The sequence below is a fragment of the Megalops cyprinoides genome, chromosome 12, assembly GCF_013368585.1.
Source record: "Megalops cyprinoides isolate fMegCyp1 chromosome 12, fMegCyp1.pri, whole genome shotgun sequence".
NCBI classification, from domain to species: Eukaryota; Metazoa; Chordata; class Actinopteri; order Elopiformes; family Megalopidae; genus Megalops; species Megalops cyprinoides.
In genome coordinates, this window is record NC_050594.1 from 8021474 (window position 1) to 8048473 (window position 27000).

Sequence of the window (27000 nt, forward strand, 5' to 3'; positions counted from 1 at the left end):
AAAGAGCCACCATGAAATCCCAGGTAAAACTCAACACCTCTATAATCAAATGCTTGTTTTCCCTCAGACTCTGTCCTCCAGGTCTCTGTTCTCTGCTACCGTGTTGTGAAATTCGGAGGAAAACAGGAAGATCAGAGCAGCCGAAACGCAGCTCAGGGGAGGCCTAATTCCAGCCTCTGCTTCCTCGTGGCCGGGCTTCAGAAAGAAAGAAAGGAAAAGGCAGACAATGCTATGACAGGCGAGAGGTGGAGGACTCTCATCGCAAAGCCTCTGGGACCGGGGGGTGGGGAAGAGAGAGGGGGAATTTCCACCTCTCCTCCGGAGATGCGTGTGTGTGGGGGGTGCGGTTCCCTTACCGTCCTCGTCTACGGAGAGGTGTCGAATGATGACGGGTGTGGTGTAGGCTGGCGTTATGACGGGGACGTTGGAGGGAACGGCATACCCGCAGGGCAAGGGGACAGAGTACCCTGGGGGGACGGCGGGGTCCTCTGGGACACTGCTGTCGGCCTCTGGGGAGGAGGGGGGCTGCAGGGGGGCGATGTCGATCACAGAGTATGGGCTCGTCTTCCCCTGGGAGGTGGTCCTGGGAGCTGCCGGGGGAGGGGCGGGGTCTTCGCTGGAGCCGTCCTCCTCTGAGGGTCAGCAGAACATTACCGTACTGTGACCCAGCCACACCAAGAGAGCCTAGACTCTTGCATCAGGTGCACTGCCACACTGTGGTCTATACTCTAAAATACTGAGCAGGTTCTTTGTCAAAGTCAAAAGTCAAAAGTCTTTTATTTGTCATTTGCACAGGTCACACAGGGTAAGTGAGCACTGAAATTCTTGAGGTAGGCTCTGCTAACATGTAACATCAAAGACTAGTGACGGCACGCCATAGAAGGCACTGGCAAGTTATAAAAAATTGTCACTCTCATTTGTGACAGAATCTCTTATGACAATCACATCTTGGGTGCCAAACCCCTCTAACAAATGAGACATATCGGGGTTTTTGCCAGAGATATCCAAGCTGGCTCTTCTCCAATGAGATAAATGCCTCCTGCTGCACCCACTGCCCAGTGACCTCAGCACCCAAAATACCAAGGGATTAAACACCACAGTTCACAGGTAAGACACAGCTTCTGACACACACACACAGATTTATATAACCAAGTAAACTATGACCTACACGTCTCAGACAACAAACTGAAGACATCACATTAACTCTTAACATTAACATCAACAAGGTTTTAACATTCAGCTCTTCTATTCATGGACCATAGTGGGACATCTATGGAATTCAGACCACCAACCTGCAGGAGCTGTGTCTGGGCAAGATGCTGCAGCGCCCTCTGGAGGTGGGGGGAAATCCCCATCCATTTCTGATGGGGCTGGGTCTGTGGTGTTTACTGGATTTGGGGCCTGCCCCTCCACGGGCTTGGGCCCGCACTCCTGAGCCTGTGGTGTGTCTTTGGTATCGCCCTGGCCCCCATAGTCAGGGGCGGGAGGGGTGGGGGGCGGCCTGTCTGCTTCGGGAGCCTCATCTCCGCTGTCGTCAAACTCAAACTGCTCCCCTTCGTCTTCCTCCAGGAATGGGGACTCCTCCACGAGCACTGAGAGAGAGAGAGAGAGAGAGAGAATGAGATGGACAGTTTAAAAAAAGAGAGAAAGACTGAGAATCAGGAGTGACACAGCAGCAGCTGTCTAGTCCAGCACCTGTCAATAGCTACATCAATGAATTGGCAACAGTTTTGGAAAAACTCCATTCTCTGGTCTCACTCTATATGATAAATATAAAAAAAAATCCTGCTCTATGGAGATGCCCTAATTCTGCTGCCATTCAAAGAACAAGGATTACAGCATAGCCTGGGTCTGCTAGAGCAGTACTGCCAGACCCTGGCCCTGGCACTAATTTTGAAAAGGGCAAAACATTATGATAACCACAAAAGATCCAGACCTCAGGGAAACAGGCACAACTTTACATTAGGAAAAACACTCTTGAGACAACACGAGAAAGGAGAAAGGATAACAAGAATTACACTACAAGAAAAATCAAAATTGTGATCAAAATTCAGCAAGGAATATTTGAAAGCGTGATTGAACCAAACGCCCTGTCAGTCAGTGAAGTGTGGAGTTCACTTACAAAGCAAGATTTTGCTCACCCAACTGGAATCCTGCATGCAGTTATAAAAATACCCTACAAGTACAGAGTACAGCGAGTACAACAAGATATGACATCACCTATTGGGACACACAAAAGCATAAAGCAAAGTTGAGTGCCATCAACTCCGAAAAAGACAGCAGACTGTGGCAGACCATCTGACAGTGAAAGATTTCAAACCAGGAACATCAACAATGTACAGTGAGAACAGCTTAGCCATAGAGACCAACTGACAGGGGAGACACAGTCATACTAAGAAGACAGGCTGTGCTCACGCCGGCAACTGGAAACGGTTGAGACAGTGCTGCCTTTCCTAACCACAAGCAAAAAAATCCACGAAACATGAATTATTTTCCTTAAATAAACAAGATATGTCAATCATAGACAAACCTCTAGGACAACCAGAAACTTCCAATTGAGAGGAGAGACAATGTGCTATACTTGTGGAATAACATGTCACTGGCTGCCACAGTCTGAGAGACAGTGTGTGACACAGAGGCAACCTTATGTTTTATTTAATTTCATTTTGGAAATACATAAAAATACATTGTTCCAGAATAGTGCATACTGTTTATATGTACATATACAGGGGATAGACAAAATCATGGAAACACTAACTGAAAAAGGGTTTGTAAATAATCTCAAATACAAATGAGTCTACACACGTGTTTCTTATTAATGTCAATACCAATCACCAATATGTTTCTGCTCTAAAAGACATTTTAAAATCAGCACTTTAACATGGGAGTTTCTAACATACAGTATGTGAGTGTTTCAGTCATAGAAACAGCAGAAGTATTTAATGTGTAAACGGGAACAGTGTCGGAAATCATGACGGCATATGCCAGACAAGGAACAACAGCATCAAGAAAGAGGAACAGCGGTTGCATGTCAAAGCTCACCAACAGGGGTAGGCAGACACTAAATAGAACCGTTGCTAAAAACAATGATGGCCTCAAAAATTACCAGAGAACTGACAATACAACTGAATAACCTTTGTAATTTTCACAAAGCTTATATTTACTGTAGGGCTGCTGGAAACCATTTGTAACCAAGGCCTCTGAGCAACAACAGATAACCTGGTGTAATGTGCACAAAACCTGGACTTCTGAGCAGTGGAGGAAAGTAACATGGTCTTATGAGTCACATTTTGCTCTTCTCCTACTTCTGGAAGGGCTTATGTTTGGAGAAAGCCAAAGGAAGTCTTCAACCCACACATCCTGTTCCAGACTTTTTAACATGGTGGGGCATCTGTCATGGTATGGGCAGCCATCTTGTGGGAAGCATAAAGCCTGATTATTACACTGTGTGGTAGAATTGTGGCTAAGAATTACAAAGCCATTTTAGATAACCAGTTGCACACACTGTGTCCTCAAGAAATGCCTCAAGATAATAACACCCTCACGCACACTTCCAAACAGATTCAGGAGCAGTTTCATGAACACCAAGATAAAGTTCATTACCTCCCATGGTCTTCCAATCACAAGATCTAAATATCACTAAATCTTCATGGGACATTCTGTAACATAGAGGGTGAAGTGAATTTTCACATCTTGTATCTCTCCGAGGACTAGAGACTTTCCTTTTTGAAAAAAAAAAACAAAAAACAAAAACTTGTATAACAGCATTCCAAGAAAGATTGGAGCTGTTCTAAAGGCAAAGGGTGACTCAGCCCCTTATTAGTTCATATACAGTATATCCATACATTGTTCGGTGTTTCTACTATTTTGTCTGCTCATTGTCATGCCAGTACAGTAAACTGAACAGATTTAGAGAGAGACAAACAGAAAGAGACACAGAGAGAGACAAAGACACTTAAGTCTATCTGCGTATCCAAGACCAAAAAAAAAACTGGCACTGCACAGTAACTCCTCAGCATCTGTTGTTCCAAGCCATAACTCCCAGCCTCCCAGACGTTCATACAGCTTATGGAAATGTGTCTACTATGAGCGAAACTCCAGTAGCAGCCATTAGCACCAACAAAGCTGCAAGTAGCTGCAGAGGAAAACTCTTCCAGGGTTACATCTCAAGTACATGATGTGATAATGGCATCTAATTAAAAGGGAGGAAAATGAGGCCACTAGTTGTGGCGTTTGGTTTTCCAAACATTGAGATACAGATGGCAAGCCCAACTTGCCTTCTTGACGCTATTTATAAAACCAGCAAGGGTGGTGGGCACAGCGGAGACCCCCCCTAAGAAGCTGAAAAAAAAAAACCGTTCCATCAGTTGCAAAGTTTGTAATTTGCAGTGGGTGGGACTGTGTTTTTGATACAGCCCGGGCCAGAAGACATTTAAAAAGCTGGAACAACCTACAGAAATTCAACAGAACACACAGCATGCCATGATTCAGTGCCACAAACACTGACATCAAAGTACACCAGGATAAAAAAGCGAGAAACTCCGGCCTATTTGTGAGAGTCTCATATCAGCTTGTCACATCTAAAGCTTTCCCAGCTGTATCCTTTTCATGGCCAATTAAGCAGTAGACCCAGTGGAACTCCTCTGTTGAATGAAGACAGTAAGGTTCAAATACAGCCAAGCGACGAAGATCTGGTTCCACAGGGAGGTCAGTGTGGCAACTTTGACCTGGCCCCATCAAGCATATCAGTCCATGGCAACAATTTCTGATGGACAATGGCCTAGATTCAGTCAATATTTGTGCTTGGCTTTGTCCCCCAATTCAGTGAAGGTCCCACTTTTATTCCTCACAAATTCAGTCAGCTAGTTTGTGATCACCAGAATGAATCGAAGGAATTGTGTCATGCTTGAAAGGAAGGCTTGCATTTACTTATTAGCCCAGGATAAGGACAAATGTGATTAAATGCCAAGCATCTTAACAGCAAGGCCTTTACAACATTCCTAGTAACCCAGTATTTTGGCTCCAGCCATGCTTTTGCTATGAAAAGGCATTTCAGTCCCAGATAAATTGTGTTTAACTGCTTTCAAGGGTCTTTTAAGGAAATACTCATGTCTCAACAAATAGAAAGTGAGCGTAACAAACTTCATCATGATGATTAAACAAGTAAGAAATTTGTGTTGGCACAGAATGGTGATTGTGAGGACCTGAGTTTAATCATTAATCATGACTGCTGGATACAGCATATGGACAACAAGAGGTGATTGCTGCACCCTGCACACATGCAAACTGACGTCACCTCTGTGACCCACAATGCACACAGGTCATGCAACACAGGTAGTTTACTCTAGTTTTCTGTGAAGGGGATACCCTAATCACTTCCCAAAATCAATGGCTATAGCATTTTGGATGGAGAATCTCAGTCATGTTCACAAATGGAGACAAACAAACTTTTTACTCACCTATAAATAAAAAGTATTTAAACAACTCCATTCTAGGCATGTCAAGTCGGATATAATACTATAACTTGTATGGTTGTTTGCACCTTAAAAGTTGAATGAAAGAGTGGCAGTTTAATTTTTTGGTCAGAAACCACCACCATAAGTAACCCTGACAGACAGCCATTGCTCTATGTGGCACTGCATGTAGGCTGAAAATAACCTCATTTCCTCAGTCAATTCTTTCCATTCCCAGCAGGAAACATCAGACAATGTCTTTCTTTCAAATGGTGCCGAAAACACGATGTGGCACTTGTGATGAGTTATGACACTGGAGTATTAACTCTCCGCAACACACTGACCGCACGACCACTAAATCCATCCTGATGACATCACAGTAGCTCACACAGAACTCTCACAAGTATCTCCACTGCATCCAGTCCCTGCGTGTCCTAACAACGCTAATCCTGTCCCTTCAGATAGGGCAGGCAAGACGGTGAGGCCACCGCGCCGCAGGTCCCAGCCGACCTTTGGAAACGAAAGCCTCAAACAGCACAGCGCAAGAATCACCCCTATGGAATGTATGAAAGGAATTCACTCCGTTGAGGCTTTTGTCGCTCTGCGAGGGAGCTGAGCCTCAGCGCTTTCAGTGAGTCTATGACAGAGAAAAAATGTGACAGGGCCTTTAGACCTGAACCTCAGGAGCCGGGCTTTAGAAAATCACTTTTTTAAAAATGTACTTAATCCTCTTAGTGTTGTGCAACATGGAGGGCATCAACCCAGGACCTCCGTCTTGCTCTGGCTTGTGCTGTACTTTCCCTCTCTATCTCCACGTCAGTTTGAGCTCCTTATGTTCTTCATCAGCCAGCTGCCATTTTTGCAATGTTGTTTTTGCATGCCTGCCCTGCCTCCTCATTTCATCACATGACCAGCCCAAATTTGCTCCTTTTTCACCCTGATATTGAGGTTTCTCAATTCCTGATTCCTTTTCCAGGGCCCACTGTTGCTGCTTTCATCTTGTGGTTTCACATCTATTATTTTCCACACATACCTTCCATCAAATTCCATAGTTCCATCAAAATGTTTCAACAACATATAATAGATGCTGGGCTCTGGTAAACTGTCAAATTTGTAACTTTCATTGAGTTTGATGAAACTGGAAAAATGGCATCCGACAGACATTCATAAATTCATTCATTCAGCCCCTTCTCATGAGGGACTTCTCTATCCTCTTCAGTCTTCCTGGTTTCTGCTTATGAAACGGTTTCTTAAGTTACATCAGACTGAGGTCCAGCGATTGCAACAGCCAGTCCAAAAAAGTTTATTGGGTTTCCTTTACCATTTTTACTGTACTACCATCTGTGTGCCTTGGATGGCTGTAAGGCTAAACTGTCCATTCTGGCTGTAGCATGAGCATTTTTGAGGGAACCAGCTTTTTACCCAAAATGACCTGGTGAATGAATGCTGTCCTTCCCAGAGACAACAGGAGCACAAGATGTGAAGCAACCCAATAACAAAACCATCCCACCAGATCCGCATAGAGCACAACATTCCTTAACAGCATGGATTTGACTATTGCTGCACTGACCCTGCTGCTGAGGATGGCGGTAACACTTAAACTGGTTTCGCCCACAATTGCTCGGCAGACACTGACCAAAGAGAGACTAACAAAGGTCACAATTTAATATATATTATTTTTTACATAGGTGGAGAAATAGTGGTACACCTTGCCCAAGGGTACGATGGTAGTGCCCTAGGCACTAAACCAGCAATCTCTAGGTTGCAACCCCTGCTCCTTAACCACAGTGCCCCACTGCGGGAACCTAACTTTAACCAATGATACATGGTGTCATTTGGAGGTCATTTTGATGGTAAATTCACATCCATTCATTTTCTGATGTTCCACAGCTGCAGAACAGGCCGGTGCCTGGGAACTCTACCATGGATACCAGATGCAATATTTCAACAGTTCACTACAGGTACCAATTCAAACCTTACAGACACTCCATCAGCTAATAAAACAAAGTTAAGCCAGCTGGAGATTTCAGAAATGCTGAACGTTCATATCATCCCCTTCTATTCACGAGCCACAGAGCAGATCTGATTCCTCATGCTCCCTCGCAGCTCCGCCCAGTAGGGTCAAATTAGTCACCGCGTTACATCGCGCTCTGCTGTTGCTGCGGCAACAAAGAGAGACAGGGGCCCGGCTGGGAGATGGGTTTTGTTTTTTGCCCGCGGCCCGCCGGGGGCGTCTGGGACACTGCAGCATTCAGCAGGGCCCTGATACTCGGCGCATTGTTCCTCTCTGCGAGCCCGTTCCCCTCCTCTGCGCACCCGTCCCACGATGTCCACGGGCGCAGCGGCGTGGAATGCGTTTACCCTCGCCTCGTCCTGGTTTATGGCCCAGCACACGGGACGGCGCACCCGTCCTCGTATCTGACAGACAACTACTCGCCGTCTCCTCGCGCCTCCTGGGAATTTTGATACGCTCGAAAAACAATCCGATTTTGATCTCTTGCAGTGCCGTCTGACAGGAAATAAAACAACTGCTCCTAAAATAACTTGAGTGTACATTTTGTCACTTGGTAGATGACAGTCAGACTTACAAAGCAAAATTACACAAATGCATCTAATAAAGTCACATACCAGCAAACAACAGACCACATCTTAACATGTCAATCCATTACACAGTGCTGTGATAACTGGTGCCAGTTATAACAACACTGTGTAATACAGTGCAGAGGTGCCACCATCAATTTTAACAAGTGTGACAATACCATACAATAATGCACAAGAAAAGATTTAAGTTGCAATTAAATACTTCGACATGAAACACATTAACAGCTGGAGAGGCGTTTTATATTTTGTATGTGGCTCAGGTACTTGGTGAAAATAAGATAACAGAGAAGCAGAGGGGGAGGTACTGTACTTTCTGGAGGAGGGGGTGGGAAATCATTTGCGTCCATGCTGGGAGTTCACCGTCTTGGGAAGGTCCGCTCGGCAGCTCACTGGCAAAACTCCTCTAGCCCCATGCATATCTCTGCGGGGTACAGAAACAGAATGTGCAAAAATGAAATGAACACGTCAGTCTGTGCACATCAATCGGATGATAAATCACCCTGAAAATATGACTAATTATGGCTACATGTGAGGCACCTCTACAGTTACAGCTCTGCTTTGCATTGTTGAGGAGTATTCCGTCACTGTCAAGTTAATGCCAGCAGGGGGTACTGGACTGTGTTGTGGTCTCAGGCCTTTGTGCCTGCAGAAGGCCTCAAAGCCACAGGCAATTTGGACCAACAAAGAATAGGAGACTGAAACCCTAGAAGGCAGCTAAGTGACAAGAGTTTGGACCATAATGCCAGAGAGAAAGGCAAACAAACACCCCATTATGTTAACAAGCGGTTCACTGTTGTGTGCAGCTCGCCCTGTGCATAAATCAGTTCCCCCCTCGGAGATACACACACGAGCACGCTGCACGCTGACCCCCGGGCCGGCAGCTTCACGCCGTGGGAATGGAAACATCGGCCGCTAATTGCTAACAAAGGCAAAGGCTGAGGGTTTTGCTGTTCAAATTAGCATCCCCCTTTAAATGTAAATTAAGCTTAAGTGTCATTTCTGATGCACTTTGGTTAACAGTTAGCCCTAGCGGTCAACGAACTGGATTAAAGCGAGTCAATTATCTACTTTGTTTTGTAAATTTTACACTTTGTGGACATCTAGGTTTATTTATCAATGGACCACGTCCTCTTTACTCAATACACAACTACATTTCCCTGCATTTCAAACTGTGAATCATATGCATGACCTTGTCTCTCCATATATACAGAATATTAACACAGAAATCACAAACATTAACACAAGATCACAGAATCTGTGTAAATTGCTGCTCCAGCTTAACGTCTGGCCCCCAGAGTTTCGTATCAAACACCTGGCTGCAGGTGGACCTCAGCCAAAGAGGGAAATCCACCCCACACCATTGGCCAGTCCTAAACTCAAACCACTCACCACATGTTGATCCATGTTTGACCAGGTAACCCTCACTACTAATAAATAAAACACACTTTAAAAGAAAAAAATATGTCTAATCAACGTCTATTAATGATTCCAACAGCAGCGTATAAACGTCAAAAGAGGACAAAAGAATGACAAAATAATGACAGAAGGGGGGGGGGGTTTAAACGATGTTGCCAGAACTTTCCAACAACAAAACAATCGTTACAGACTAGCATGTGGCCCTGGACACGCAGCCATCTGTGCAGGTCAGAGGCTCCACCACCCCTACCCATGAAGCAGCTTTTGCACCAAAGTAGTCACTGTCTCTGTTCTGACTTGTCAGTCTGGTTATTTTGGGGTCATGTTTTTTTTTTTTTAAGCATGGGCCAGTGCGGTGTTCCATTGGGAAGCAATCCTGTCCTCGGTAAACACAGAGGAAGAGGAAGGCATTGGGATCCAAACTTGTCCTTTTTGGATATTCAGAGAGGGCAACAAAATGTTGGCCCCATGCTAAATCTGCTAATGCTTGAAAATCCACTGTGGTGAACAGACTGCCTAAGGCAAGTCCTTGTCTTTGCTCAACATCCTTGCACAGTTTCAAACATTAAAATCTTTCCAGCATCACTGCTATGCTCTCCATGTCTACAGACTAACATCTGACTTTCTAAGCAATACTGCACCACACAGTGATTAGCTGTTCATTTCTTTCCAATGCCCGTATAAAATACGTAGGGTATACAATCGGCTTAAGCTTTAAAGATGAGTGTAGTTAAAGCTTGTTTTGACTACAAAGCAATAATATCTCTTGTGAGAGGGGTCAGGACCCAAATTACAGGATCAAGCAAACCACAATGAATCTAGGGACGAGACACCCAGTACAAGGCTCAGCGTTTCACATGTCAAACTTAATAATGCTTACAGAGGTACTCACTTAACCCACTTAAAAAGTGAAGGGTCAAGATTAGCTTTATAGCAGAAAGACATTTTTATCCCCTCTTGACATCCTCTTTCACACCAAATGACACAAAACACAGTTCAGTCCCCTTCTGATCCATTTAACATATATAAATATTAATAATTTAATATTTATAAATATTAACTTGCAAAACTTATAAACTGTTTAAAGTTACAGGTTAGCCATTGACATACAGTATATATGCATACACCCAAATAAGCATCAACATCCCTAAGTAAGACTGTTTTGTACAGAGTTGGTTGTTCACAGTTTCCCCAAAACGATCGCCTCATGCTCCTTGGAGAAGGAGAACTGGGTGACAGCAGAGGAGGACGCTCAAAAAGCAAGTGAGCTCATCTGATGTCAGAGCTCGGCGTTCACTGATGTTTTCCTTTTAAAGGCACTGCACAAAAGGGATTAACGAACCCTTTTTCTACGGTTCTGACCATTTCTGATTTCTGGAATTCACAAGGGAAAGAGACAGAGAGTGTGAGAGAGAGAGAGAAAGAGAGAGAGAGAGAGAGAGAGAGAGAAAGAGAGAGAGAAAGAGAAAGAGAGAGAGAGAGAGAGAGAGAGAGCTGTCGGATGAAAGTATATTCATGCCGCTCTGATTCAGCATGCGAGCTGAATGCAGCGACGGGGAGTTCGGAACTAATTGCCTTTTTCACTTGGTGTTGGCAACACCCCCTTACTGGACCCATCAGGAGAAATTAGTGAGTCAGAGATGAATGATGAAAAGAGTTCTGCATACAACCGCCACAGCAACAGCAACAAGCACATATTACAGACAGTAAGAATACGGTTTCATCTCACAGATTCAGTTTCATACAATTTGTTATTTTAGTAAAGGAAAAAGAGAATTTCTTTAGCAGTTACTCGTTATGTCATTCTGATATCTTCAAAGTTTGTGGCCCCCATTGAGCAAAATTTAGAACGCTTGGTGTACTCCCAGATAAATTCAATCCAGTAGTTCAGGCGGAACCCACCTGAACAAAAACTGATACGTTTCTTCCCCACTTCTTTTCAGTCTAGCATGAGACTTGTGCATGGCTATAATTTCATTGTTCAATATTAATAATTTAGCTTTTAGGACCATGCTCTTGGCTGATCATCTAACACCAACTCACCTGATTCAAAAAGCTAGACGCAAATCTTTCCTTTTAATTAAATTAGAGCTGAGATATAAGTCACTGATGCACTCCAGCACGCTAATTACAAGGCATGACATACTTTTCACAGTCACCTGCAAATTGCAGCTTTCCTGAAAATGTCTTAAGCAGTTTTACAACTTCTCTTAAGAAGGACAAAGCCCTGAAAAGACACAAGTCTTATTATGAAGTCCACCCGAAAAGCACTGAAGAAAGCTGAATTATTATTCTTATATTTTATATTTATCATTATTTATATTATTATTATATTCTCTTTTTAATGGAAGCACTAGAAGTTAGAATTGCATAGTATTGTTTGCGGCAGGACTGCCATTTTTAATGCTAGCGCTGTGTGACAACATGATGCAACAAGAAGGGAAGACAGGCTTGTCTGCTGCTTTAAGGAACAAACAAACAAACATTTACATGACGGCCAAGAGCCATGAAACAGCTCATGTACAACGCTGTCATCCCCAAAGGAGCGGCCGCTCTGTAGCGATGCTCAAATGTGACACTACATGCCAAGATGTGAGGCAAACCTGACAAGCACAGACATGGCAGACAGGATAATCTATGTAAAGCAAGGGCTGGAACAAAAAAAGACCCTTTAAAGTGGATGTAACAGAGATGATGTGGTGCATGACTATGACAAGGATTTTATCAATTTCGCTAGCGCTGTGGGGAGCCCTGAGTCATATCACACTGTTGTGCTATAAACCTAGTGCCAAATGTCAAAATAAGTGATACAATAATAACACAACAACGCAATACTATACAGTAATATTTTTTGACTATTTATTTATTTATTTTCTGTTATGATCTTATATTTTGGGGGATGCGTGAAAAATATGCGTCACATTTCTGTACATGGTGATGATCGGGAAGCTGTAACACGTAATGCAGTTTTAAACGAAGGCTGTTCCCTGGCAACACCTCATCAGTCTTGACCTTAACCCTGCCACATCTGCCCCTAGCTTGTCAGCCAAAGCGCCATGACAGGCATAAAGCTCAAGGGATTGAACTGCATGGTGGCCTAAACTGGAGGATTGCATGCTAAGACTTAAAAGGAACACTGTAGTGAGAGTGAATGACACCCCCCTGCCCCCAGTTTCTTTCTACATTAGAATAACCATTCATTTTATTAAAAGGCAACTCTAGCATTCTTAAAGGTACAGATGAATTCTTTGGAGCAATCCGTCTCAATTATTTGGGGTTCCTTACCTTTATATTTTGTCCATTGATAGTTATTCAGTGCATGGATCCTGGTATGTCCCTAGACCCAGTGTAGTCAGTGCAAGAGGTCCATAAGAATACATTGCAGCAAAAATGCCTTAAACCATTCGGCAAAAGAGTCCGAGGTGCATCAGTTGGAAAAAAAAAACAAGACCTCCAGGTCAATATTATGTTGCTAAACATGACTAACAACCAGCTGGCTAGGGAAAAAAAGAGATTTGTGGTGACACATTTGGGACGGCGTGTCCACACAGGTCTAGAGGGCTTTACCCGCTGCAGCTCGGCTCGAGGGGGAGGCATTCATCTCAGGCTTCTAGTTAAGGCAGGCAATTTTCTTGCAGCCTCAGCCCTTCGTTCCTAAGAAATCTCCGAAGAGTATGACGTCTGTAATGGCAGGGTTTTGTCAGGTTTGTAATTTTTTGTCATCTTTTACCCAACCTTCTCCAGGCCATGGTTTCTGGTGACGGCTGGGGGGGGGCACTGAGAGCAGGGGTATTTGTTTCTTTGACTTTCTCACCATTAATTTAATATTTTTTTGTGTTATTACTAAATAACAAATCTACACATTAAATATGACGGTTTATAAAAAAAAAAATATCACTGTACTGTAGACATCACACTCCAATTGAAAGCTCTATTTCTACACCACATTAGAAAGAAATTAATGAATGAAGGACACCATGAATATGAAGTAGGCCTATGAACACAGAAATACACCGAAGTTTGCCCGTTTAAATTCCTTTTGCTGCGTAGGTTTTTCCATCCACTCTCTTCAGCTTGAGTAGGCATCCTTCTGTTCCTTGTGAAAGGAACAGTGAAAATGTGCTCCAGTGAGGCTCCAGTGGCACTGATGTGCATGCATTTCTGTGCCGTTTTCAATATTATACTGTTACACATAGACAGTTATCAATTCTAATCATCATTATTACCAGGGACAATGTCCATTTCACCGCCAAGGGCCTCCAGAAATAGCTAGATCTTAACAGCAAGACTGCAGAGGGTATTCTGAGGGGGTAGATATTGTGGAGCACACAAGGCCCCTTTGGAGGGTCAGAATTTGACTGACTTCCCTGAGCACTTTCTTAATCTTTTTTTAATCTGTCCACTTTACTTTCATGAGTGTTTACATGGCTGGATGCTAAAATCTTGTCCTTACTATGTCTTTGTGCTGGAGCCTTGAGTAGCACTTATACATGACTAACGCTACATTAAGTTTTTTTGTTACTATAATTATGATTATTATGAAAAAGCATTATCAACATGAATAAATAAATATTCAAATAAATAATAAGATTAAAAACCTTCCATGCCATGGTGAAGACTATCCAGCTATAGTTAAGCTGCCGCAGAGACTTCTACATGCCATCTCTATGTAGGTGTGAGCTGAAATATGATATAGCGAAACCATCACACCCTTACATCCGATTGTCGCACGGAGGCCTGCCAAATGTCATTTCTGCCTTATTAAGAATCAATGCAAAGCAACGCAAACACCAACCAGCAGCTAGGACTCCTTTATCCTCACATGACTGCAAGGCAACGCCATGCCCGTCTCCCACGGAGGACAGACAGATGCCTGCGTGAGAGGAAACAAGCTCTCTTGGCAGTATCGATTTCCTGTCTCTGACAAGGCTGTTGTGTGTCGAAGCCCATGGCTGTTTTGTTCTGCTTCTTTCATTAAAACCCGATAGCACTAGGCTTTGTTCACATCAGTTATATCCTAGTTTCTTTCCAGGTTAGAATAATCCCCTGTTCTACCAAAAAGGTAGAACAGAGGACTTGCTCTGAAAAGTTGACATCAGAAAACCAAAGGACAATTTTTTGAATTTCTTTCCTCCCAGACAATACTAGTGATGATTTTTCATCCTCTCTAGAGCGGGAGATAAACACAGCAATATCGAGGTGTTGCATCAGGACATCTTCACAGACCAGCGTTACTTAAATATCTCATTTTTATATCCCCCATTCTACTTGATTGGTGTTCAGTTGCCACTGCATGCACTGCAAAAAATAGCCCTTCAAAAATAAGAAATAAAATAATTAATACAAGGTGTTTTTTGCTAGTAATAAGTGAAAAAATCTGCCAATGGAACTAGTGGAAATACGCTTGTTAAGATTTCTTGAAAGGGATCTTAAAATTAGGTGGAAAAAAAACTAATTTTGATCCATTTTTAACTGGTATTAGGAAGTGTTTTTGTGTCATGCAGTTTAAAAACCTTCTGACTTGTCAAAAAGGCTTGCTTAATTTGATATACCACTCAAAGTAAGATGTTTTCAAGACAGTTTCCCCAAACAAGATATTCAAGATGCACCGTCTAAAAACAAGTCCTTGTAGCTCAAGGAAATTTTGCTTGTTTGGTGACTGTGTCTTATATTAAGTGTAAAGAGATATTTTGACTTGAAAAGAGACAAATATGCTTGGTGAGATTTTGATTTTTTGCAGTGTGCTTGTTTTTTTTTTCCCATCCATATCACGTTATATTTATATTACATTACATTATATTTACACACATATCTGTTACGACTTGCACTGTTTCTCTGTGATGTATTGTATTAAAACAAAACTTGATTTGACAGACATGGTAAACTGAGTGACACATTATGACATCAAAAACCAAAACAATAAATTGGTTTGTACGATCACATTTCAATATTCCAAAACATACACAAAAAACACCTTTCTTGAGGACTAAGGTCAAATTTCTCTCCCATGTAGGCCAGAGTTGACACTACATGTGAGACTGGGTCCTATCAGTTTGCCAGGGAACTGTCCCCGCCAACAACCTCCTTGTTTTGGGTTTAAGAGGTTTTCACGGTTCAACGTCCTGCTTCCGAGCCAAAAAACGCTCTAAACTGCAGGTGACAAGTGTAAAAACCACTACAATTAACACGACACAGAGTGAAACCTCATACAGACTCCCCTCCATCCCTGACCCTGTCTGATTTTTTCCTCCGTTTGCCTCCCTTTCCTGGTGCTGGAAGGTCACATGGGTCAAAAGGGCACTGTTTTTTGGCTCTGCCGCCAACGCGCAGTAATAAAGGACTTCATTACATACTAAGCGACTGCTCTCTCTGAATGAATTAAAGGACGTGGGCACAGAGGGTGACGACACAGCCTCCCAGCATACCAAGCATTTCAGTCTGAAACCGTGTCAGACTCGGGGGGGGATTTCAGGGCCTGGGGCAGAACCATGCAGCGACTTCGCGAGAGGAACACCCCCCCGATCTGCTTCATATCTTCTGGGAATGACAGATTGCAGCAGGACTTCTCTTCAGGGCCGCCCTCTTAAAACACAGTGAAATGTGAAGAGAGACGCATGGGGCACAGCAGAGGTGCAATGCCGTACGTTTCGTTCAGCGAAAAATTAAATAGGGCAAATAAATGTCCAGACACCCACGGAACCAACTACTTGCTGTGCTCTGAGGTCTTGATGAAAAACAACAGGGCTTTGCTAATTTTTAAAAGAAAATGCAGCACTTCACATGAAATTATTTTATTTACAAAGAAAAAAAGATGGCCCAACAGTTAGGTTGATTAAGAGCAACTGCTATCATAAACACTTTCTGTGCAAGCAATCTGCATTTTGCTATAGCCTTGCAGTAACTGAATTTTGCATAGTCTTCTTCAGAGCTGTCGTATGATTCTTAGGCTAAGAGATGCTTTCCAGGCTTACAAAGCAAGTATGGACAAAGGAATCAATGACAACAGCCTTGCAGCACTACATTTCACAATACCATCTCTAATTACACTGGGTGTGTGAAATAAATCTCCATTAATACCACACCCTTAGGCTAGGTCCACTGTGTTAGCTTCATGTATTGATATTTGCTGTGTCTGACCGTAGCATTCACTACGTTGGCAAGCCTCAAAATATGAGCTTTTCAAAAAAAATGTCTGTTACTCCCAGATTTATTGCAAACAGACATCAGTTATTAGGTGTGTATTTCCTCAGTTATCTACAGGCACACTCTCCACCCAACATCCCTATGATGGAATCTCCTTTTCTGTTGTTGAAGAATTGCAGCACATGTAAGATCTTGTCCTGTTAAAAAAAAAAGTGCACTGTCTCCATTATGGAATCTCATTCAAAATCCTAAAGGCACCCAGCTGACACTTATACATTAGACATGGGTGGTTGAGTGACTGTAAAAAAAGTTCAAAAACTCATTACCACCTTGTCATTTTCTATGATATTTAGATAAAACTAGCCTACAGTGTGCTGCTGTATGTAATTTTTCCCCAAAGAGGCCCCACAAATCATTCCACTCATAATAACATTCTGCTCAAGGCTCGTCATTTTAAAACAAAACAGAAAATGTGAGTAAAACTGGAGAACAAAGGGAATCGGGCACAATGAAAACAAGGGAAGGAAACGATCACGGAATGACACAAAAAAGCGGCCACGCCCATTCTGTCCTGAAATCTTGCCTTGAGACCAAGTTCTCTTCAAATGCTACTTCTGTGTAATCAGCAATGCGTTACAGCCTAAGGGGTTTTTGTTGTGTGAGGCCACTCTAACGACTCTCAGGCATTTCAGCATCAATAGAACAACTGTCCCCGAAACCTTACGAGCCTTGGTCCTGCCAAACGACCGCTGTCCAATTCAAGGCTGCAATTACTCAAAAGGAGAGAAAGACCACTGTGCTCTATTTAACTGGGGGGCAAATATTCACCCCGTCACTGCAGTGCACTCACACCGCACACCCACCAGTCTGGGTTCTCAGGGACAGACTGATAAGCAGTTCATCAGGGCACAGGCTAGACGCGCAAGAGATCCGACACTTGCGCAGAGTGACATGTAGGCCCTTAAAGTCACCCAAACGACAGGCAAACAAGTGATTGCGGTGCAGCCAGCACATATTAAGCTATGGACATAGAAATAAAAACGAACGAATGCAACGAATGAAGTGAAAACAATGAGATAGGATGTGGCGTAGTGTGACGGGTAGGGGTGAGAGGAGTTTATTGTGAATCAATGAATCACGATTCTCCAGTGCCACAATGTGACTTGTGTGTTAGAAACAATTCATTGTGATACACAATTGATTGAACGCGTGACTGCAAAGAGTTGCAAAATGGAGAACAGCACTCCAGAATTACTCAAAAATGTTTTGCTTGCTCACGGGCAACAATTTAGAGCAGGTTCTGCCCAGATTCACCCATTTCAATATTATGGATCTGTTAATCTAACCTTGCAGCAGATCTGTACACCTGCACAGCATCATCTCAAAATTGATGCTTGTTCTGCTACTTCAGTCTAAGGTCAAATTAGGTGCAATTTCCCCACTGACCCAAAAAAATGAAGTTCCACAGTAGTTTGGAAAGTGCACAACATATTATGATGACCAACAGAAAACTACTGAAAAAATAACTGGCTTGCTGTTAGTCTTTTGTGCAAATTATCTGACCATCAACACAATTTATATAAACATCAACACAATGGCAATGCAGCCCTTCAGACATCCAGCCCATCAGCTGTACTCATCTTGACAGTATTTTAGGTCAAATGTCCAGGGGTGAAATCTGTCATGATGTGGGCTGAAAACCACAACACTGCAACGGACAAATCAAATTGTGAGAAAGGTGAATAATTTCAGATCTGGCAATGAGCAATACAAAAACAACTGTTTTCAGCTCCTTACATACCAGTGCTAATGCACCACCAATCCCACACCAAATACTTTCCGTAAGTGCAATCTGTAACTCTTACAGGCTTCCTGCTTGCACCTGCAGTATGCAGTGATTATGTCATTACGGGAGACGTACCCATTTTAGTCCATCTAAGCCTTAAATATTTGCCGATTTGAATTCTTCACAGAGAATCTCTGGTGACAGTGGACCAGAATTATGGAGCATGACTGCCCAATACTCCAAAATATGAGAAGCATGTCTCTCTCTGAATGGTGTTTACTGTGGCTTGAGGAGTCAGCCTGATAATAAACAGCTTTCCATAATCCCTTGTGGTCAGGCCAAGACTTATGCCATTGATACAGTTGTTTTATTAATTAGCAGTGCTCTGCAGCTGATTACAGGCTTGGACACTGCATGAACAATAAGCAAATGCAAAGGGCCATTCAAAAGGTCAACAGGAGTGATTCAAGCCATGCTGCTTTTTTTCCCAGAATACATGATCTCTCTTTTCTCAGTATGCATTGTGTGCAAATTACATCATCATAAGAAAAAGAAAATAAAAATTAAGTCCTAAAAGTTGGCTTTTTCACCTCTAGTCTTTACATAACCTCTGTGCCAGTTATGCAGAGCAGAGGCCTACCAACTGACAAGAAAATAACTTCAGGTGCTTGATAGAGCTGCATACTTTTTTACCTTTAGCAGCAGGATGAGTCTGAAAATTGTATGTCTTCTTTGCCACAAAAAAATCACTTCAATCCCTTCGCACCCACTTCTGTCTTCCTGCTCAAATGTCTCAATACAGGGACCAGCGCATAACCTCCGCTTCACTAACTGCTGCCGACGGCAATCAAGAAATCAGCACCCCTGAGGTCGTCAAAGCAAAGCAGCATGCACGGTGAAGCACACCGTAAACAAGCCCTTACTGATGCCTCAGTACAAGAACTTCAGCCTTGTACTTGTGAGTACTGTATTGGTAAGCACAGCTAAGCAAGGCAGCTCTCTGAACGTCACAAGAGAACCGGGGGCAATGTTACTACATTTATTACCCTGAGTGACATTTTCCGTACAATTAAAGCAAAATTCCATGTGCCGATTAGTAACGATAATTGTCCACTGTTTAAACCTATGATGCTCATGATAGCTATAAACATTTTCTTCTTTGCTTCCTCACATGTCAAGACTGCTATGTCCCCAAACAAATTTCACTTGCTTTTTCAACCATTAAGTAACATGACCTTTATCTGATCGTGGAATTTGTGCTCTATCGCATGTACGATAACCTTCTAAAAACGTTGTTCTGTTAATTTTGAAACCACTGTCAAAAATCACAAAATGTGGCTTGTGTGTGTTTTCTTGGGCTATGCAGCATCTGTTAAAGTTTTAATTCCCAGTTAGCTAAGCTACAATAACAACAATAGGCGTTTCAGATTTTTAATTTTGCCTGCGATGATAATAATAATAATAATAATAAACTTGGGTCGTTTCCCTGGGCCTTTCTAACATTCACAGGGCAAATCTTACGGGGTTCGAACTTCCCAACGCTCTGATGTGGAATGAGATGGACAGGCATGGTCGGAGACAAAGTTAAGATCAAAGCGCTCACTGTGCCTAAAACACCTTTTGAACAGCCAAGTCTGTGCAACTTTTAGCTTCTTAAAACAACCATTTTAACTTCGGTGAAATCACCCAACTACCAACATCTCAGAGCAACTTTAAAAAGTCCTACTATAACAACTGTTTTGCCGTTTATTTCATCTGTGCTTGCTCGGTTTTCAAAGAGTGCTATGCTTAAGTGAGTTTACGGTTCAGCGAAGAACAAGCCAACTGTGAAAGAAAACCCATACAGCGAAGATTCAAAGTTAAATAAACTTCTGAATAATTCTTTATCAACTTGCAAAATATCCAGCGCCACGGGCTTATTCTTGTTGAAGGTCAGATTCAGTTGAAAACGAACAGAATATATTAAATTGCACCACAGATCCAGTACACTAAGTCTGTACGAAACCACATTATGCATTTGGCGGTGTTCAATGCCTAAAATGTCAGAATCACAGTGGTGAAGAAGCTTTCCAGGAACTGCACTGGAATTTAAGGTATCCTTTCTTCTGTTACTCCTTACGGAAATTTGTTGCTCAAACAAGACTTTATTTGTCACACCTGCTCTGGTTTCATACCTTGTTTTATACATTTTAACATTCATAATGGATATGTTCTTCAAATATGTAAAACGTAATCAGGAAAAAGTAGCTATCCCGGTAACTGGAATACACTTTGGTGCACATCGTCTATGAAAAACTGTGACATTTTAATAAAAAAGGAAAAAGACATTGCTACCCATGTATGCCTCACAACACCTGTTTTGTGAGACCATGGATCAGAACAAATCAATCGTTCACTGACGGGCTACAAAAATGATGTGCATGTTATGTTCAGGAAGGAATCTGAAGGACACCTTAATTGCACCTAGAGCCTTGAAGAGAACAGTCACATTATTTCATTTTGGAATCTGCCCAATGCCTTATATTCAGTCTGCACCTACAAGTCATTTGCATTATATTTGTTCCACTATACCAACCAATGTAATTATCTTTTTTTTCTTATAATACCGTAGCCAGAGTAGCCTACATGGCTTAATGGAAAGTAGGCTACGTAGCACTAAATACATGGAGTTGGCCAGGTAAATTTTACAACTTAATTGTCAAGTGCACAGTACATTTATGGTCACAATTTTGCTGTTTTAATTGACCTTCAGAGTTTGCTAAAAGTCTAAAACTCTGAAAACTAAAAAAAACTATCTCCTTACAGCACCGTGTGTGTCAGGTCTTACGTGCGACTAGCTGTTTTTTCCAACCCTCCAATAAAGTAGTGGCGACAACAAACAGCTGTTTTTTTAAAGTTCGTGTTTCCTCTGGAACTGAAGAAAAACGCAGCTCGAGTGCTTTGGCATAAGATACGATGCAAAATATATGCTCCAGGACACTGGAAAATACACGTGGAAGACGCGGGATCTTAAATCGTGAGGGCTTGGGGCTTATTTAGCACTATAAACAACCAAATGACCATCAGTGGGGAGAAATAGTAGGGTAGCTAGACAGAATTAGTTTCTGTGTATTTTTGCAGTCATAATTGCTTGATGGCCTCAAAGTGCAGCATCACTGCCCAGTGGGCGGTTCCCGTACGGCTCTGAAATTCGGAGGGAGTCCAGAGGGGGTGATACACGGAATGCCCCCCCCCCCCCCCCCCCCCCCCATTTCAAAACTTGTGTGGTGTGTTCTCCTTAATTCGAACTTTCAGAACTGCTGTCACGTACACCGGCTTGTGATTTTTAGGAACTGTGTGCACTAGGCTTAAGGCGCTTGAACGAGCAATTAAGAGTTGCTGATATATCATGATGCACAATACGACATTAAGGGAAGTAGTGATACGATTACAGGTGTAAGTGGCAACTTTGGAAAACGCGTGCATATTCAGCGCAGGGGGAGGTGGGAAGTTTGCAAAGAAATTGCTCCCCATGCCCTGTCCTGCAGGGATTCAACTGAATGAGTGCTGTACAAAGTGCCATGAGTTCTGTTTTACCTATAAACTGCAACCACGCCTTGCAGCCAGTCAAGCAACTTAAAGAAAACCTTTTTTCATACCCGCGCTCACACTCGTACAGTTGCGACTGCAAAAGATCCTGCATCAAACTCACAAATAAAAATCTCGCTGTCCCCTATCTAAACGCAGCCGGTCGGCTAACGCCGTGCTCAGCGCACTCCACCCGAGATTTGTTTTGGAGCTGAACTGAGGATGTGGAACTCTGCTCGCTTCCAGTTCCGCGCAACAGAGAAGACAGAGGAAAAAGCAGGCGGAGTCAGAATTCCACAGCTCCAGCTCTTGGATGTTAGTACTACTTCCGACAGTGGAAAAGCCCCCCAACGTGACGAAAATGGAGCCCTGAAAATCGTGGACATTTTGGCAAAAACACTCGGAAAGCAGGTTCTCTCGGGTGTAGATGTTTAAATAGACACGACTCTTGAGTAACTGTGTCAATCCTTGTGTCGACCTTACGCTATTAAACTTCCCACTAATCTGTACCTTTCATGCAGGAATTTGACACAAAAGCAGTTCAAAGACCCCCACTCCATAAGCGGCTAATAATTTTTTACGAACGGAGACGCTTGTCAAAACAATGTCAGCCTGTTTTCTTCATTTCTAGGCTGAAACGATGGCAACACTTTCGGAAATGAAATTGTATATCCATGCGGCTGGAGCTGAATAGCCAGCGAAATCATTTTACAGTAGCCTGCAGCGGCAGTGGTTTTAAACCTGTGGTGCTAACCAAGAACCAAAAGCACCAACGGATCTTGTTTTTCTTAAGGACAGTAAAGTTATCAACGCTGTATCCTTCATGCACACCTGGTTGATAAACACCATTTGGAATCCGAAACAAACTTAAATTGTATACTCCTAGCCTAAAACAACACGTAGTTATTACTTCACCCCTCTTCTTAAGTTTTGAAAACATGTCACAAACAAAACACTCCAATTGTAGCATTAGCCGGAATTTCCAGCAAAGTGGGCACAGTAGGTAGACTAGCTAACTTGCGACGTGTTAGCTGATTGAGGAAGAGAGTGATCAATCAAATAAGACGCGCTCGCTTTGCTCAGTTTATGGGCTTGGGTTCCTGAGTGTTAGTGATTATTGAGACAAAGTCAGTTTAGACTCAACGCAAGGTATACATCTCGAAATTTGTTGTTGCTCTCATGATGTACTGAACTTGCAAACCGTTGCCCCTTTCCGCTGAAAATATATTAAATATTTACGCATATACGTGTAGAAACTTAGCCAAAAAAGTAATGTCTGACTCACCATTTTCAAAAGGTTTTGAAAGTGTGATATATTCTCCTATTTCCGAATGATTCTTTTCTTGTAGTTGTTCACTATCACACACTGATAGCACTCAACTGTGCCATCAGCCGACACCTCACTTTCTCGTTCTCTCAGCCCAGCTTTCCGAGCTTTTTCCCCAATGCAAATACTGACTCCAAGTTTAACCTCGCCCCTGCTTGTAGGTCATTGGCGGATATTTCCGATACGAAGTCTTAATTGGCTAAAACGAAGCTCAATCACATTCCTGAGGTCTCTTGGCCTGGATGAAATTCGACATTCCACTGTATCCCACGTGATCCGTGAGATGGCCTATCTTTGAACAGCTGTGCAAAAATGGAAACATCCACTCTCCCGGCCAGCGGTGTGAACTCCGGCTGAGGATGTCCGCGCGTGGCTGTGCCACGTTGAAAGATATGTTTATACATATAAATAAACCAGATCAGCACAGCAAATCAATTGATTTGAGTATCTACTGTTTTGGCATTCAAATTCTTTCAATTTGTGATTTAAATTGAAACCAATATATATATTTCAAGTTCTGTGAAATAATCAATGACAAAGAGTGTGCAAATTCTGTTTGTAAATTCAAAAAACTGCATTAAGAAAAAGTGAAATGGTGTGCACTCATGTATTGTTTTGGCACCAATTTGCATGTTTGTCCTTCACTGATCACTTTGAGGTTACTGATGTTACATTTTCCGTTTGCTAGAGGCCCACTGTAACTTCCCTAGTTTTGGTCAGGGTTTTGTAAAACATAGTCCAGGGGACCCATTGTGTATGGTTTCATTTGCAACTGAGCTCTCAGTTAAATAGGTTTCATTGAGCTGTTGAATGAAGTAAATATTGATCCGTGTTTTACATCTACTTTAAATCCTCTGTTGGAAAATGTGTACTGTGGACATCTGTTTAAGCTAATATAAGAATTTAATGTTTATTAAAATATAATTTTTTAGTCAGCATATTTTGTTAATATTTACCCCTTGATGAAATCCAATGCAACCAGTCAATACAACTAAGAATAATGAGAAGATTAGTTCTTCAATTACAGGCTCTTGGACCCACTAAGCAACTAATTACTCTTAACCAATGGATCAATAAAGCTGAATATGTGTCTGTGTCACTAATCTGTTGAAGGGGGCTAAATAAAAGAAAATACAATAACCAGTTTTATTAATTGCCTTTACCCTGACGCTCATTGCGCCGTTTGAAGTTGTCGAAGTCCACCGTTTGAAAGTGTATCGTATTAGTTGCCCTATAGGCTGTAATTGTACAAATCTAATAGTACTGTGTCCTCAAACAGACACTGCTCTCAGCTGAGAACTGTCTCATTGTGGAACTGTACACATCCTGTCCCCGTACTGTCGCTATACTTGCTGTATGCACTTTTGTAAGTCGCTTTGGATAAAAGCGTCTGCTAAATAAATAAATGTAAATGTAAATGTATTCTCCAGCACATTTCCTGAAATTCCCATCATGACAATGAACTAACACCCAATACATGTTAAGTGATTCAAATCCATACAAGTATTTCATTTACAGCTCAGTAAAACCTAGCAAAACATGTAGAGGTTGAATGAACTCCAGTATATGCAGGGGGACTATAGGGCCAGGGCTGGATGACAAACTATTGTCTCAGTCTGAGGCTCCAAGGTTGGTGTTAAAAGGGGCAACACAACATTCTTTTTCCCAGTTCCAGATAGAAGGATAGAGGGGCTAGCGAAGATCTGGAGGCAGAAATAAACTGCAGACAATGCTAACAAGCATGATAAATGTATTCCGGAAAGACTGCTCTCAGGTTTCATAGTTGTAATTATAAATCTCCTAAGCCAGGGTCACACTGTCAGATGCAACTGATTATGAGAATTCTTTTTCCTCTGACAAAATATTAAACATATAGAATCCACTTGAGCCATTTTTGTGTAAAAATTGCATTGAGAACTACAGTATAAAATGCTGTCTGAGGTGATGGAAAATGGAAAAATTGTCCTGCAATCAGTTGCAATGGCCGGCATGTCCCTGTCTTGAAGGAACCTTGCCACTCTGAGGTTTTTTTTTTTTTTGAAGGACCCACTGTAGAAAGTTAGGAAATATCTCCTCAGAGGAGTCATTAACTTGTCAGAGGCACCTCTCCATCTGACAGCTGGCCGCTCAGGCATGTCCCAGTCTCTCAACCTGAGACAATCCAGCTCACTCAAGGAGACAATAAGACACTGTGTGATCATTACATTATAGTACCTTCACTCCAATCCTTATGTGGCCTCACTCCAGATTTGCTATTTAAAAAAAGGAGAAAAACGTGAAATTACAGTTCACAGCGATGCTATTTCACCAAAAAAAACCATTTGACAAAAGCAGCAAATGTTTCTATGCCCGATTCAAACTTTCTGCATTGTTGCAGCACAGAACATCCAATGTTTTGTGTCAGGACCATGCGTTACTCAGCCTTTGTGAGAACTTTATCTAAAAGCCTCTGGGAGTGCAATGATTTTCAAAGGTTGTCAAGGCACTTTTTTCAGCTGTGCCTTTCAATTATCTGTAGCATAAATTCAGGACAATTGGAGGGGCAATTTTCCAGCATGTCTAAGTAGAAGTTACAAATGATACCTCAGGCCTGCTTTTGTTCCAGATGGAACAAATGTACCACGTGTTATTTAGATTCTGTGTTAGGGGTACTACTGGTTGGATTGGTTCAAGGAGGAATACACTGGATGCTTAACACTTTACATGGTTATATATGGAGCACTAAATACGTGACGCATTGTAGAATACTAAGGGTCCAAAATATTAGCACACAAACTTAATGGTGAGGGTAAAAATATTTATAACTTGTCCCTAACTCTCAAACATTTCTGCTCCAAGTACACCCATTCCAAGTAATGCCTAAAAATAAAAAATAAAAAAATCTCACTGATGAACACTTGTTGGAAATTACTACAGCATGTAAAGTACAGGCAAGAAAGGGTTTTACTCCAGAAAAAGTGAAATATATCTTACATACAGTCCATTCTCCCATTTCCATTTAGAATTCCACTTTGAGAAGAAAAAGCCTTTGCTTCCTCACCAGGCAAAAGGCATTTCTCACTGGCAAAATACACTCCCCTCATTCACAGGTGGTTTATCTTCTACAGAAAGCCTCTTCCTTTGAGTGAAGTCATCTCCAATCTGACTCAACATTGGTCAACTCAGGTCTGACCTCAAACAGCAGTTCCCAATGAATGTGTGTGGCGTAATGATTAGACATGGCCTGGTAACCAGAGGGTTGCAGGTTTTACCCCCAGACAGAGCTCTTGAGGGAGCCACTTAAGATGAATTGCTACAGTGGAGACCCAGCTGTGAAAGTCCATATGTTTAAAACATTAGCATCATAAACCAACTTGGTTTGGAACACCTGCAAAACAGGTAATGTATCCTGTTTTAGCACTGATGATGTGGACTGGTTAATTTCCTTTTCATAAAAAGGCATAACTCCTCTCTCAAAACTGCATCACATTCAAACATTTTCATTGAAATTAGACACATGCAGAGAAGGTTGGATGTTAAGATAGATGTGAATAGTTTATTAGCCACTTGTATAATAGATTAGAAATTAAGATATTAATACAAAATGTCAGTGTCAGTGTCAGTTTTATTGCTACCATGCATTTGTGCGCATTATTTCTGGTTCTTGTCAGTAATGAAATGTTCCGAAGAGCTGAGGTGTAACAGTTCAAAAAATAAATAGCTCATAG

The 27000-nt window shown here is 42.2% G+C and overlaps 1 protein-coding gene across 1 annotated transcript; it reads right to left on the reverse strand.

The window, feature by feature from the left end:
- Nucleotides 1–256: 256 nt before the first annotated feature.
- Nucleotides 257–23371, reverse strand: LOC118786855 (rho guanine nucleotide exchange factor 10-like). The gene is made up of 5 exons (XM_036542196.1): nt 23252–23371; nt 8365–8475; nt 1293–1592; nt 357–632; nt 257–270 (listed from the first exon to the last, which is right to left on the reverse strand). The coding sequence occupies exons 2-5, from the start codon at nt 8399–8401 to the stop codon at nt 257–259; spliced, it is 627 nt and encodes a 208-aa protein (XP_036398089.1). The 5' UTR covers nt 8402–8475; nt 23252–23371.
- Nucleotides 23372–27000: the final 3629 nt, after the last annotated feature.

Excerpts from the sequence above, each read along its gene's own strand:
- LOC118786855 (XM_036542196.1), bottom strand. The coding sequence starts at position 8,401 with ATGGACGCAAATGATTTCCCACCCCCTCCTCCAGAAA. Across the intron at positions 1,593-8,364 it reads CCCACCCCCTCCTCCAGAAA|TGCTCGTGGAGGAGTCCCCA; the intron begins GTACAGTACCTC and ends TCTCTCTCTCAG. Across the intron at positions 633-1,292 it reads CCCAGACACAGCTCCTGCAG|AGGAGGACGGCTCCAGCGAA; the intron begins GTTGGTGGTCTG and ends GCTGACCCTCAG.